The following is a 12283-nucleotide window of genomic DNA, read 5'->3' on the forward strand; positions in this document are numbered from 1 at the left end:
AGCTTAAAGGAGTATGCGCAAGAAGTGAATAAGTGATCGTTATCTTCTTCAAAACGACTACAAATATCACAAAGCAAATTGCAATCCTTAGATAGAATATATCTTCTTCTTAGGTTCCTCTTTGTTGGTAGTTTGTCAAGTAATAGCCACCACACAAAAGCGTGAACCTTGCTAGGGATTCCATTTTGCCAATTTTTATTTGTTCAGGTACCATTTTCAAAACTTTATTCTCCCCTTATACGAAGCCCTTGATAAGCTGATTTTGTATTATATATTCTGGATGGGTCTTCTTTCCATCTTCACGTGTCTTGCATATCAAATATTTGGAACATACAAGTAACATTGTTTTCTAGTTCACACAACAAATTATCTTCCTATTGAAACAATTCCCTCCTCCATTCTCATTTCCATTTCCACCCCTTTCCCAGACTCTTTTGTTTGCTACCGAACATTCTTTGTCCATTGCTATTTCGTACAATCTTCTAAATTAATCTCGAGTCTCTCCTCCCTCCAACCCATGGGTCCTTCAAAAATTTTGTGTTCGTTCCTGTTCCTACTACTCTCTCACAGCCCATAGTAAACCAACTCCCTTCTTCACCCTCCACATCTCTATATAAATTTCTCTACCATAATGATTTATTCCTTCCTTTATATTCTACAAACTCTTCAACATACCCTCCATCACCCCATAAGTATTTGGACCTGATTACTTTTTTCCATTATCCACGCTCCCTCGTTAGTAATTTCCACCACCACTTGGTGAGAAGAGCTAAATTGAACTTCTCTAAATCTCGCACTCCTAACCCCCCTTCGTCTTTAGACTTGCACATTGAATTTCATTTTACCCAAGCTACTTTTTTTCCCCTCAATGCCGCCCCACAAAATAATTCTTTAAAGTTTTGTTGTGCGGGAGTTGACCAAATCTGAAGATTCTGATTTGATAGAAGGATTTCGCTGAAAGGTGTTTTGTGTGCTGGGTTGTTGGTGCCACCGTCGGTAGATATCTGGACAAGAAAGTGGCAATATGAAAATTGAGACAAGGATTGACCGATTGCAAACCCATGGATTATTAGTTTGGTATGTGATTGAAGGGATTATTAGTTTAAAGTCCGTACAAATATATTTTGTATAGCATATTGTTGAGTGTAGATTTTACGCTCAATACGTTTACTTTTACGTGGATCTTTTGTGTAGATTTAATTATATTTGTGTTTTAATTGATTGATTTTGTGTTTTACAGGTGAAAAACGAGAATTAGGTGCCCATGAAGGAAAAAAAGATCAAAAAGAAATGAAAAAATTGCAAATAAGGAAATAAATCAAATTGGAAGAAGGAATCTCTCCACAGCTTTGGCAGGATCCACCATTTCGAGCATATCTCTCTCATACGAACTCTAAATCAGCTGATTCTGACGGCATTGGAAAGCTAATTTCAAGGGCTACAATTCTTATTCACGCAATATTCCATAATTCGGACTCCAACGTGACAAAAAGCGATGAACAAATCCTGATGGGGGGAAGTAGCGGAAATTGATTCCTATTAGGTTTTCTCTACTTCATTCTCAAGAAAAGCCTATAAAAGCAACAAGTCTCTACACCATAAGCACAAAATTTTACACCACAAAATGCGAGGAACAAAGATCAACGAAGACTCAAGCATAGTTTTTCTTATTTAATTTATTTATTTTATTTTCTTTATCATAAGAATCTCGAGTAACTAGGTCTTTAGTTTCTAGGGTTTTATTCGAACCCTATGTGGGATTTGTGAACCCAAATCTATTGATTTTATGCAATAATTAATTTAGATTATTTCTTTTACTTGATTTATTAAGTGCATGAACTTGATCACTTTATGTGCTTTATTGTTATTGTTGACTGCATGAATCGGAAGATCGGTTTAACAATTAGAACTGTGGTAGAAGAGCCTTTGTTGTGTTATCGTATGAATATAGTTAACCTCTTAGGTAGTCATTATTGAGATTTGTGCTTAATGTTTTGTTCTTGATTGAGCTGCGTAGGAATACAGTGATTTAGTCTTGAATAATAGAATCGTAATACACGCGGAAGCGAGTTATGATTAAATTAGCATCTCAGGTTAGTAATCCGAATTATTTACTTGCATAATTGAGGAAATTGAGGGATGAATAATCACATCGGGAGAAGATAAAATCCTAGGCTTGTTTACTTTGAAAATCTTCGTGTTTAATTGCTTCCGTGTTTTTTTTTTATTGTTTAAATTGCTTTAATTGTTTTACTTTAATTTAGAATAAATACTCATCTTTCGACTGTGTAGGGTGGGCTTGAGCATAATTGGTAGAATTTAGCGTTTATGATTAAATAATTAAATATTCTCTATGGATCGATATTCGAACTTAAAAGTCACTATATTACTTGTACGATACGTGCACTTCACTACAACAAAATTAGGTTTTTATAGCACATTCTTATAGCGTTTTTTTAATAAATGCTATAATTAGTTTATAATACTTAAAGAAACGCTATAACTGGGCCGGGAAAAAAGTTTCGCTTAGAGCATCTCCAACCATAGAAAAAAAAGGCCTGCTATATGCTAAAAAGGGGAAATATACCATTTTTCCAAAAAAACCCAACTCCAACGGGAGAGGTAAACTTTATCTCATGTGCTAAAATTAAACATCCAACAGGTATATATACCACCTACTGTTCATAGAAGCTAAATGAAAAAATATTAAAATAATCATGAACAGTAAAAAAGATTAATTACAAATCTCCTAACTGTAAAATTTAAATTGGGTAGTTGAAGATTTTTTCTATAAAAATGAAATAATTTATCGATTAAAAACACAAAAAAAAAAAAAAATCTTCAAGCCAAAAGTAACAAAAAAATACAAAAAAAAAAAAAAAAATCAATAAAACATTCAGGTCTATTTCTCCATTGCTGAAGTTTCCATCTCTACTGACTTTGATTGCTTTCACGCCGTCGTACTTTTTCCTGGTAATATTCCGGCAAACTCCACATCTTTTTGTTGTTGTTTTAGTTGATGTATTTTATTTGCTCTGTTTTTCTTCAATTTAAAAGCCAGAGAAAAATAAAATGGGGGCAAAACGACATATAAAATTAGGTTGTAGTGTGTTGCACGTGTAGCAGCAAAGTTTTTGTATGTTTGCTTTAATGTTTGATTTATATTATTTAATTTATTAATTGATTTATATATTTTAGTATATATGTGTAGATGGCTTCTGGAAATAGACGATTATATACACATATGTTATTAGATGAAGATGAATTTTCTGAACAAATATTTCCCAACAATTTTGGTACTGAAACATGTGAGCAATCACAAGTCGCGGAGGAAAATGAAAATAAAAATATAAAACATGGTCATCAACAGAATTTCTCAACTGATGAAGATTTTCTACTCATATCTGGTTACCTAAATGTGTCACAAGATCCAATCATCGGAAACCAACAAAAACAAGATGCATTTTGGAAGAGAGTCCATGAATATTTTTTGCGTGACACAAACTATGATCGAACTCAAATTTCTATTTCGAGTCGTTGGGGCTTAATCAACAAGGACGTTACCAAATTCGTTGGATGTTATGCTCAAGTTCAACAAAAACAAGAGAGCGGCCTGACCGAACAGGATAGGGTATAACATTTAACTTTTGTTTATGTACAAATTATAATGATATAATTTTATGGGATAATTATGAGTTTTCATCATTTTACAGATTTTGAAAGCAAAAGAACTGTTCAAGTTATCCACGAAGAGAAATTTCCAGTTTCTTCATTGTTGGAATGTGTTAAAAAATGAACTAAGATGGACATCTTTTAGTTCAAGTCAGCGTTCCAATAAATCATCAAAAAACCACATTGGTGCAAGTCCTGCTAGTTCATCTCCTGCGACTCCTGATAGCGTTAATCTCGGTGATGATAACTTTGAAAACAATGAATTTGAGAGGCCAACCGTTACTAAAGGTGCAAAGGAAAAGCTTAAAAAGAAAAAAGACAAAGAAAATATTCCATACTCGAGTGCTGCGGCGATTCTAGAGTCGTGGAAAAATGAGTATGCAGACAACGAATGTAGAAAACGAGAAAGGTCAGAAAAGCAGATACGTATTCAGGAAGAATACATTGAACTTGAGAATAAAAAGAGAGAAGACATGATAATGATGACAGATACTAGTGACATGGATGAGACAAGAGCATCATATTTCAAGAAGCTTCAAGAAAAAAAATTGTTAAAAAATAGTGTATGAATTTCTAGTTTGATATGTATGTATGATGATCCATATAATTTTGTTGTTTGTATGGACTTATATATATATATATATATATATATATATATATATATATATATATATATATATATATATATATATATATATATATATATATATATATATATATATATATATATATATATATATATATATATATATATATATATATATATAATGGAATAAAATTTGAGTATCACCATTGAAGACAACTACTGTAATGAAATTAAATATACTACTGCACTAGAATAAAACATCAAAACAAGACAAAAGTTATAATAACAACAAAGAAAATAACAATACTACCGTTAATTAATTACTGCAACATACTAATTTAGCAAAAAACAAACATAATGAGAAAGAAAAATAATTTATTCTCCTCCATATTTCTACCACAAATGTTGAATGAGGTCTGATTGGATCTGACAATGAGTTTGTTTATTTCTGATACGACTATGAATTTCAAGAAACTCCATAACCTCTGGTGTTTGATCCCGTGATAACACAAGTTTTGAACTTGAATCAAAATCATCTTCAACATTGTAAGAATCTGTTTCATCTTCAATAATCATATTGTGCATTATTATACACCCCTCCATAATATTTGCAAGAGTTTTCCTATCCCAGAATCGGGCAGGCCCTCGCATTATAGCCCAACGTGATTGCAGAACTCCAAAAGCTCGCTCCACATCTTTCCTTGTTGACTCTTGAGATGTCGCAAACAATTTTTGCTTATTATCTCGAGGACATAGAATTTTTTTCACAAACGTTGCCATGTTGGATATATTCCATCAGCTAAGTAGTATCCCATTTCATAATTGTGTCCATTAATTGAGTAGTTAACGGGAGGAGCGTGCCCCGCAACTAATTCACGAAATATAGGAGATCGATCTAAAACGTTGATATCATTAAGTGCTCCTGGCAACCCAAAGAATTAATGCCATATCCAAAGATCATATGAAACCACTGCTTCAAGAATAATTGTCGGCTCATGGATATGCCCGGTATACATCCCTTGCCAAGCAGTAGGACAATTCTTCCATTCCCAATGCATACAATCTATACTTCCCAACATCCCAGAAAATCCACGATTTTCGCCAACCGCTAACAATCGTGTAATATCATTATTTGTTGGTGACCTTCTATATTCGTCAGAAAAAATTGCAATAACGGCTAATACAAACCTTTTGAGACTCTCTATAAACGTACTTTCTCCAATACGAGACTCTCTATAGACGTACTTTCTCCAATACGTTTATAGTCGTCTACTGAATCTGTTGAAGCTCCATAAGCAAGCATTCGCATAGCAGCCGTTATCTTTTGAAGAGAGGACAAGCCGGAATTTCCACAAGCATCTTTTTTTTTGCATAAAGTAGCTATCATGAGCTTCAACCGCAGATTGGATTCGGATAAATAAATTACGAGTCATACGAAATAAATAGTCAGGATACACAGGTTCGGCGGTAAAATAATCATTCCATAATTTATCGTGGCCTCTTTTTCTATCACGGTGAATTGTAGAATGACCAGGAACAGACCCACGTCGTCGTAATTATTGTTGTTGTATAGCATTTTCTTCAGCTTCTAGGGCAACGACAACTATGGCAGAAAAATTTATATCATCATCATCATCAAAATCTTGGGGATTATGCAAAAAAATGTTAAATAATTGAGCCATTGAATATCTGAAATTGTTTGATAAAAAATGTTCAAGATTTTGATTTAAGATAAGCAACAGGCCAAAAAAAAAAGGAATTAAAATTTGGAGGGAGAAAAAGGAAAATCCAGGGCTGAGAAGGCGGGAGAATGCAGAGAAGAAGGAAAGTCTAATACAATAAACTAATTACATATATTTATTATAGTGGAATAGTTGAAAAATAATTAAATATAATAGAATGCTAAAATATAGATAATGTGGTTGGAACAGAGGAGTAAAAACAGAGATGGTAAAATACTGTTCAAGGGGTATAATAGATATAGCACCATGTATTTACCTCTCAACGGAGATGCCCTTAGACACTCCTTTAAAAAAGAAGAGATTAGATTACTCAAAAAAAAAAGTAGGCAAAATGACCAACACCGTCGCTCGCCCCTCTTCTTCAAACTCCATTTTCTAAAGGGAAAATTTTTCAGTTCCAGACCAACATCTCTCTCCAAGGTCGTCAATTAGCGTGTATCGTCTTGCCGGAATGTTTCTGGCGGAATCCTTCTTTTGTCGGACATGTGAAATACTCCATCCGACCTTTCCATAGTACTATGTCGGTCTCTCTAGAAATTGATTTACCAAGACCATCTTTCCGATTTCCTGCCATATAGTTGGTAACTCCGATTCTCTGTATTTTTCTGAATTTCAGTTTATTTGCAATAACCCCTAATTCTATTGTGTTTCTTCACCATCGAATATTAGATTGCTCTAGGGTTCTTAGAAGGAAATGAATACTGATTAGATCCTCAAAGTCATTATTTCCCTTGCATACAAAAACTCTACCACCAAACATTTTGTAAAGTTATGGATATCTGAATGTGCGATGATTTTCTATTTATGAAATACAATATATTCACAAGCACACACATGTTTTGGAATTGTTGATTATTACTTTTGAGTTTTCGAACTTTGCAGATTTAGCATAACTACGACTTCTCAAATTGCACAATGAATGTTCAATTAACTTTTTGGTTCAACTTATAGGACATAAGAAGGTTTATGGAATTAGATTTGTTGATGGATGATTCTTTCGTTGTGGCTGTGAAAGATGACATTTAATATTTCTTGTTCTGAGCAGCTGAGACAGTTAGATAATAGAGCCTGAAGAAGATTTCAATCCGTAAAGACTCTCATATTAAACAAGTAAAATAAGGGTAAATGCTTATTACTTTTTATTTAAGTTTTAGTAAAATAATCTCTGTAAGTATGTGTTATAATTTTAAATACACTTATCTTGAAGTTTCATCTGGAAATAGGACTTTTAAGTTATAATGACTGGGTACTGAAGATGAAATTTTTCGAATGATTTAGTGAATCCTAGATAGGTGTTCATTGATTTGGCATTAGAGATGGATAAAAATCAGATAACCTGCGTTCAATTATTTCTTTTATCCTGAATCATTTTGTTGTTCTTAGTTTTTCTGTTTCTATAGTTTTTTTCGAAGTCTATAATTTCATTAAGTTAATGTACAAAGTGAAGTGCAAGTTACCTTTATCTTTATTTATTATTTTTTGACCCTTATTATTCCGTTGTTATGCAAGCTATGGTTACATTTTACAGAGATTTGAAGAAAATGGAAAATGCAAATACTACATTATGAATGTTGATAAATCAACTACATGTTGCTGGTGCTCAATTGAAAAAAAAGAAAGATAGCAGTGCAATAAGAAGTAAGTTTATAATGTGCAGTGTTGTTATCTACATTCTTCCATCATCCATGCATAAATTATAACTTTAATTATGTTGTTGCCATTGCAACAAGATGTGGGCTTATAAATTATTCTGTATATTTTTTCACTATCCATGCATGAACATGTAGATATAAGCCTAGTTCTAACGATGAAGTTGTAATTAACTCATATCATGTTCTACTTGTAGTAGAAACTGGTATTATCTCATTAGAAACAAAGTATTTGTTATTTCGTTGTCTAAAATTTATTCCTGATGACTCACGACTCTATAATATGTTGCTATCGCCTATCAATAGTTTTATAATTAGCTAGTTCAGATAATTTATGCATGACTATTTAAATATTGCGTCATTTCTATTTTTCCTCAACAGGTACTAGAGAAAACATGAGAGTGGAAAATGGGAAGTTGATCTACTGGTTTTTGCTTTATTCTTGTGGCACTGGTTCTAGTGTTCTTCTCCAAAATAACTCTCATTTAATGTCTTTTGTAACCTGGTGAATACTATTGAATCGAATAAAATTTATATCGGCTTAGGACTTTCTGTCACTTTCTTTTTCTTTGTTATCGTAATAAAATCTTATGGGTTGCTTTGTTATTTTGTTCTATTATTGTTTGGAGCTGTATAAAAATAATATTATATATCTACTGTTGTTATTAATTTGGAAGTATGTTAATTACTACTTTGCAACAATAAACATTAAAATAGTTTTCATGGTATGTAACTAGTCAAAGCAGAAGTAAAAAATACAGTTACTTTTAATATAGCGTTTAGCGAATGTAATAAATGTTCAAGCAATGGCACATGAAAAACTGCTACAAAATACAATTACATAGCGTTTATAAAGTGCTGCAAATACAATAACATGGCGATGATAAAGCGCTACAACATAAAGGACGATAGCTCAACACTAACGCTATAAAAAGATGTCCTATGATAGCATTTAGAAAACGTTGTAGAAGAGTCGGGGTCGATTATAGCTCCGGCGGACATAGCGTTTGTAGAAGCGCTATAATATCCTACGATAGCTATTTTGCAGCGCTATAGATAACGTTTTGTGTTGAAGTGCTTGCATGTAGGTATTACCACTAACACATATATCGAATTGTATTGCCAACGAAATTTTACCCTTTCAACAACAAAATATTTCGTTGTCAAATACGTTATTTCTTGTAGTGATAAAGTTCACAAAATGTTTTTCATTTTGCTTAAAATCCTAGAATACTTCTCATTTTATTTAAAATCCTGAGAATATTTACTATTTTGCTTAACATTTGTTGACACAGACACTTAGCTAATTAATGAGAATTTGAACTTGCACTCATCCATTGAAGTAAACTTATATTGAATTTACTTAATAAATTTTAAAAAAATTAACATATATACTTAATAGTTATATTTTTCGTTGATTTGAATGATTTCATATATTTCTCGGATTTACAAAGAGATTATATTTTTTTAAAGAATGATATACCATTTTTTTGGGTATAATTATTAACTTTTATGCTATTTTACAAATACTTAAAGTTTTTATTAGTTAGTTTTATCATAATTCTATAACTTGACCTTTAATTTTAGGTTGCTAAACACCGTACCCCTGAACGCTAAAAGTCTATCAAATTAGGACAGTTGGATTTTTGCAATTTGCTAAAAGTTCTTTATTCTTCAAACGCGCCTTCATCGCATCTACATTAACTGTTCTCCGTCAAATTTCGTCCAACCATACTACACTCCGTCAAAGTTGCTCCATACCCCCTGCCATTATCAATGTTTCACTACACAACCACGCACAGTCACACATTTACATACACTCACGCACCACATACACTTTTGGATACACACATTCATCTCCGCTGTAACCTAATGATCATAGAAACCAAGACCGAAAAATATGAAGAATTGTTTAGTGATGGTGATGTGATGGTAATGTTGGTGGTGATGTACACACTAGATATTTTCTTTCCACCTTATTTTAACTAAACTGTGTAATTAAGCTATGTAAATAAGTTTCTAAGTTGTCTAACTTCCTAGTAAAATTACATGAAAAAACATGTTTTTTTTTTCTAGATTGTTGCTCGTTAATGTAACTAAGCTCTATAAATAAATTTTCTAAGTTGACTGTGTAAGTTGTGCATGTGTTGTGGGATGCATGTATTTTTATTTTAGTTTTTTCTTCACTTTATTTTAATTAAGTTGCTTATTATGACTAAGTTGTTAATTATTAATATAACTAAGTTGTGCAAATTACCGCATCGTCGTTACTGTTAGTTTTCTAAAGCAATTACGTTAGAGATACTCGAGACCTAGCATCGGATCCAAAGCACGAAAGCGCACAAAGACTTTTAGCAAAATGCAAAATTCATCTCTCTTTATTTTTATTAGAGAATATTTTGTAGAGGCTTCCAACTAACTTTCCCTTAATTTTAAATTTTAAATACTATTTAAACTTACCTATTATGGAATACATGCATGAAAATTATATATATTTCCATTTATCGGGTAAAATCAGGCCATTCACATACATATAAATCAACTCACTCTTTAGCTATGTTCATGGAATGAAATTTTATTATAAATCAATTCACCCTTTAAAATTTTCATTTTAAATAAATTTACAAAAACATGAATTTCCAAAATAGTCCTACATATTTTTATTTGAGATAATTCCAATCCAGCTCCATCCTATCCCACTTGGCGATCAGGCTGGTCCGACCCTGTCCGGTCCAGTCTAACTTGGTCAAGTTTTTTTTTTTTCTTTTTTAAGAATTTTTTTTTCTATCCGGTAGCAGGTCGTTGGAGCTCCACTTAGTTGACTCAACATTAGTTAACTTCAACATTAGTTGACATTTGCCAATCCATTTTTTTTTCGTTTAATTTTTTTCCAGTGGTGGATTGTCGGAGCTCTGGTTAGCTAACTCAACATTAGTTAACTTTAACACTGTAGACATTTTTTTTTTCGGCGACGGGTCGTCGGGTTACCGGTTAATTAGCTCACTCAGTATTAGTTTACTTCAACATTAATTAACTTACACATTATTTAACTTCAATATTAGCTGACATTCAACCTTTTTTTTTCTCCGATGACGGATCGTCGGAGCTACGATTAGCTGACTTTAACATAAAAATTGTCAGGTGTCAGCTAATGCGTACGTAGTGAGCTAATCAGAGCCCTAAATACCCACCACGAAAAAAAAGTTGAAAGGAAAAATAAACAAAAATGTTCAGATGTTAGCTAATCTAAAGTCAACTAATGCATAGTCAGCTAATATAAAGTCAACTAATGCATAGTCAGCTCATCAAAACTCTGACGTCCCGATGCCGAAAAAAAAAAGGTTGGACGTCAGCTAATGTTGAAGTCAACTAATACGTAGTCAGCTAATGCTGAATCAACTAATCGGAGCTCTGACGACCCGCCGCTGGAAAAACAAAATTAAGGAAAAAAAACGATATGTCAACTAATGTTGAAGTAAACTAATGCTGAGTCAGATAACCGGAGCTCCGACGAACAACCACTGAAAAAAAAAAGACAAAAAGTGATGTCAACTAATGTTAAAAACTAACTAAGGTTGAAGTTTACTAACGTTGAGTCAACTAACCGGAGCACCGACGACGCACCACCGGAAACATTAAAAAAAAAAAAGATAAAAGAAAGACAAAAATGCAATGTCAAATGTCAACAATGTCAAAGTTAACTAATGCTGAGTTAGCTAAGTAGAGCTCTGATAACCCGCCGCGGGTAAAAGAAAACAAAAAGAAAAAAAGACAAAAAAAAAAAAAAAAGGAATGTCAACTAATGCTGAATCAGCTGACTAGAGCTCCAATGACCTGCCGCTTGAAAAAAAATTAAAATAATAATTAAAAAAAAAAAGATAAAAGAAAAAAATTTGAATGTCAACTAATTGAAGTTAATTATTGTTGAGTTAGCTAACCGGGGCTCCGATCACCGAGGCCACTGCTGAAAAAAAATTAAAAATTAAAAAAAGTATATTATTAATTTTTAAAATAATAAATAAATAAAGATATTTAAAAAAACTGAATGTCATCTAATTGAAGTTAACTAATGCTAAGGTAGCTAACTGGTACTCCGACCACCCAGGTCACTACTGGAAAAAAAATTAAAAATTAAAAATGGTATATTATTAATTTTTTTTAATAAATAAAAATAATAATAATCTCAATAAAATAAGATAAAATAAACTCTAATTAGTGTTTAAAAGAACAAAAAGGGCATAAGCCAATTTGGGCTAGCCCATTTAACTTCAAATGGGCGAAGGAGGCAACCAGCCTGTAATCCTTCCACTGTTGAAATAAACTAGACCAAAAAATACTTTAAATAAATAAAAAAGTAATTGTCCGATTTGGACTAGCCCCATTAAAGCTTTAAATGGGCCAAGAAGGCAACCCGGCCTGAGAAGTTTCGCTGCTCTGTGAAGCTAACGCGCATTGCCCTCCACTTTAGAAGCCAAGCAGTCCGAGTCGGTGCCCGAACCACATGACCCCACTCCCCACTTGGACCGGGCAAGCAAGTGAACCGCCCACCCTAGACCCAGCCAAACTAGCTAGCCCAATGTTCAATTACTTTATAGCCCCCACTTGGGTTACAAGCTCACGTTACTAAGCTCGGC

At 32.8% G+C, this 12283-nt stretch overlaps 1 protein-coding gene, 1 long non-coding RNA gene and 1 pseudogene across 2 annotated transcripts; 2 read left to right on the top strand and 1 right to left on the bottom strand.

The window, feature by feature from the left end:
• Positions 1 to 3211: 3211 nt before the first annotated feature.
• LOC148771836 (glutathione S-transferase T3-like) lies at positions 3212 to 4241 on the top strand. The gene is made up of 2 exons (XM_088815252.1): positions 3212 to 3631; positions 3714 to 4241. The coding sequence occupies exons 1-2, from the start codon at positions 3212 to 3214 to the stop codon at positions 4239 to 4241; spliced, it is 948 nt and encodes a 315-aa protein (XP_088671378.1).
• Positions 4242 to 6268: 2027 nt separating this feature from the next.
• On the top strand, positions 6269 to 8255 carry LOC148771837 (uncharacterized). Its single transcript, XR_016030307.1, has 4 exons — positions 6269 to 6581; positions 7046 to 7121; positions 7529 to 7638; positions 8031 to 8255. It is a non-coding gene; the product is annotated as an uncharacterized LOC148771837 (long non-coding RNA).
• Positions 8256 to 11999: 3744 nt separating this feature from the next.
• On the bottom strand, positions 12000 to 12283 carry LOC148771838 (signal recognition particle RNA; annotated as a pseudogene).

The sequence above is a fragment of the Erythranthe guttata genome, chromosome 3 (assembly GCF_056151865.1).
Source record: "Erythranthe guttata isolate IM_541 chromosome 3, IM_541, whole genome shotgun sequence".
Taxonomy (NCBI): Eukaryota; Viridiplantae; Streptophyta; class Magnoliopsida; order Lamiales; family Phrymaceae; genus Erythranthe; species Erythranthe guttata.

Excerpts from the sequence above, each read along its gene's own strand:
- LOC148771836 (XM_088815252.1), top strand. The coding sequence starts at position 3,212 with ATGGCTTCTGGAAATAGACGATTATATACACATATGTTATTAGATGAA. Across the intron at positions 3,632-3,713 it reads GCCTGACCGAACAGGATAGG|ATTTTGAAAGCAAAAGAACT; the intron begins GTATAACATTTA and ends ATCATTTTACAG.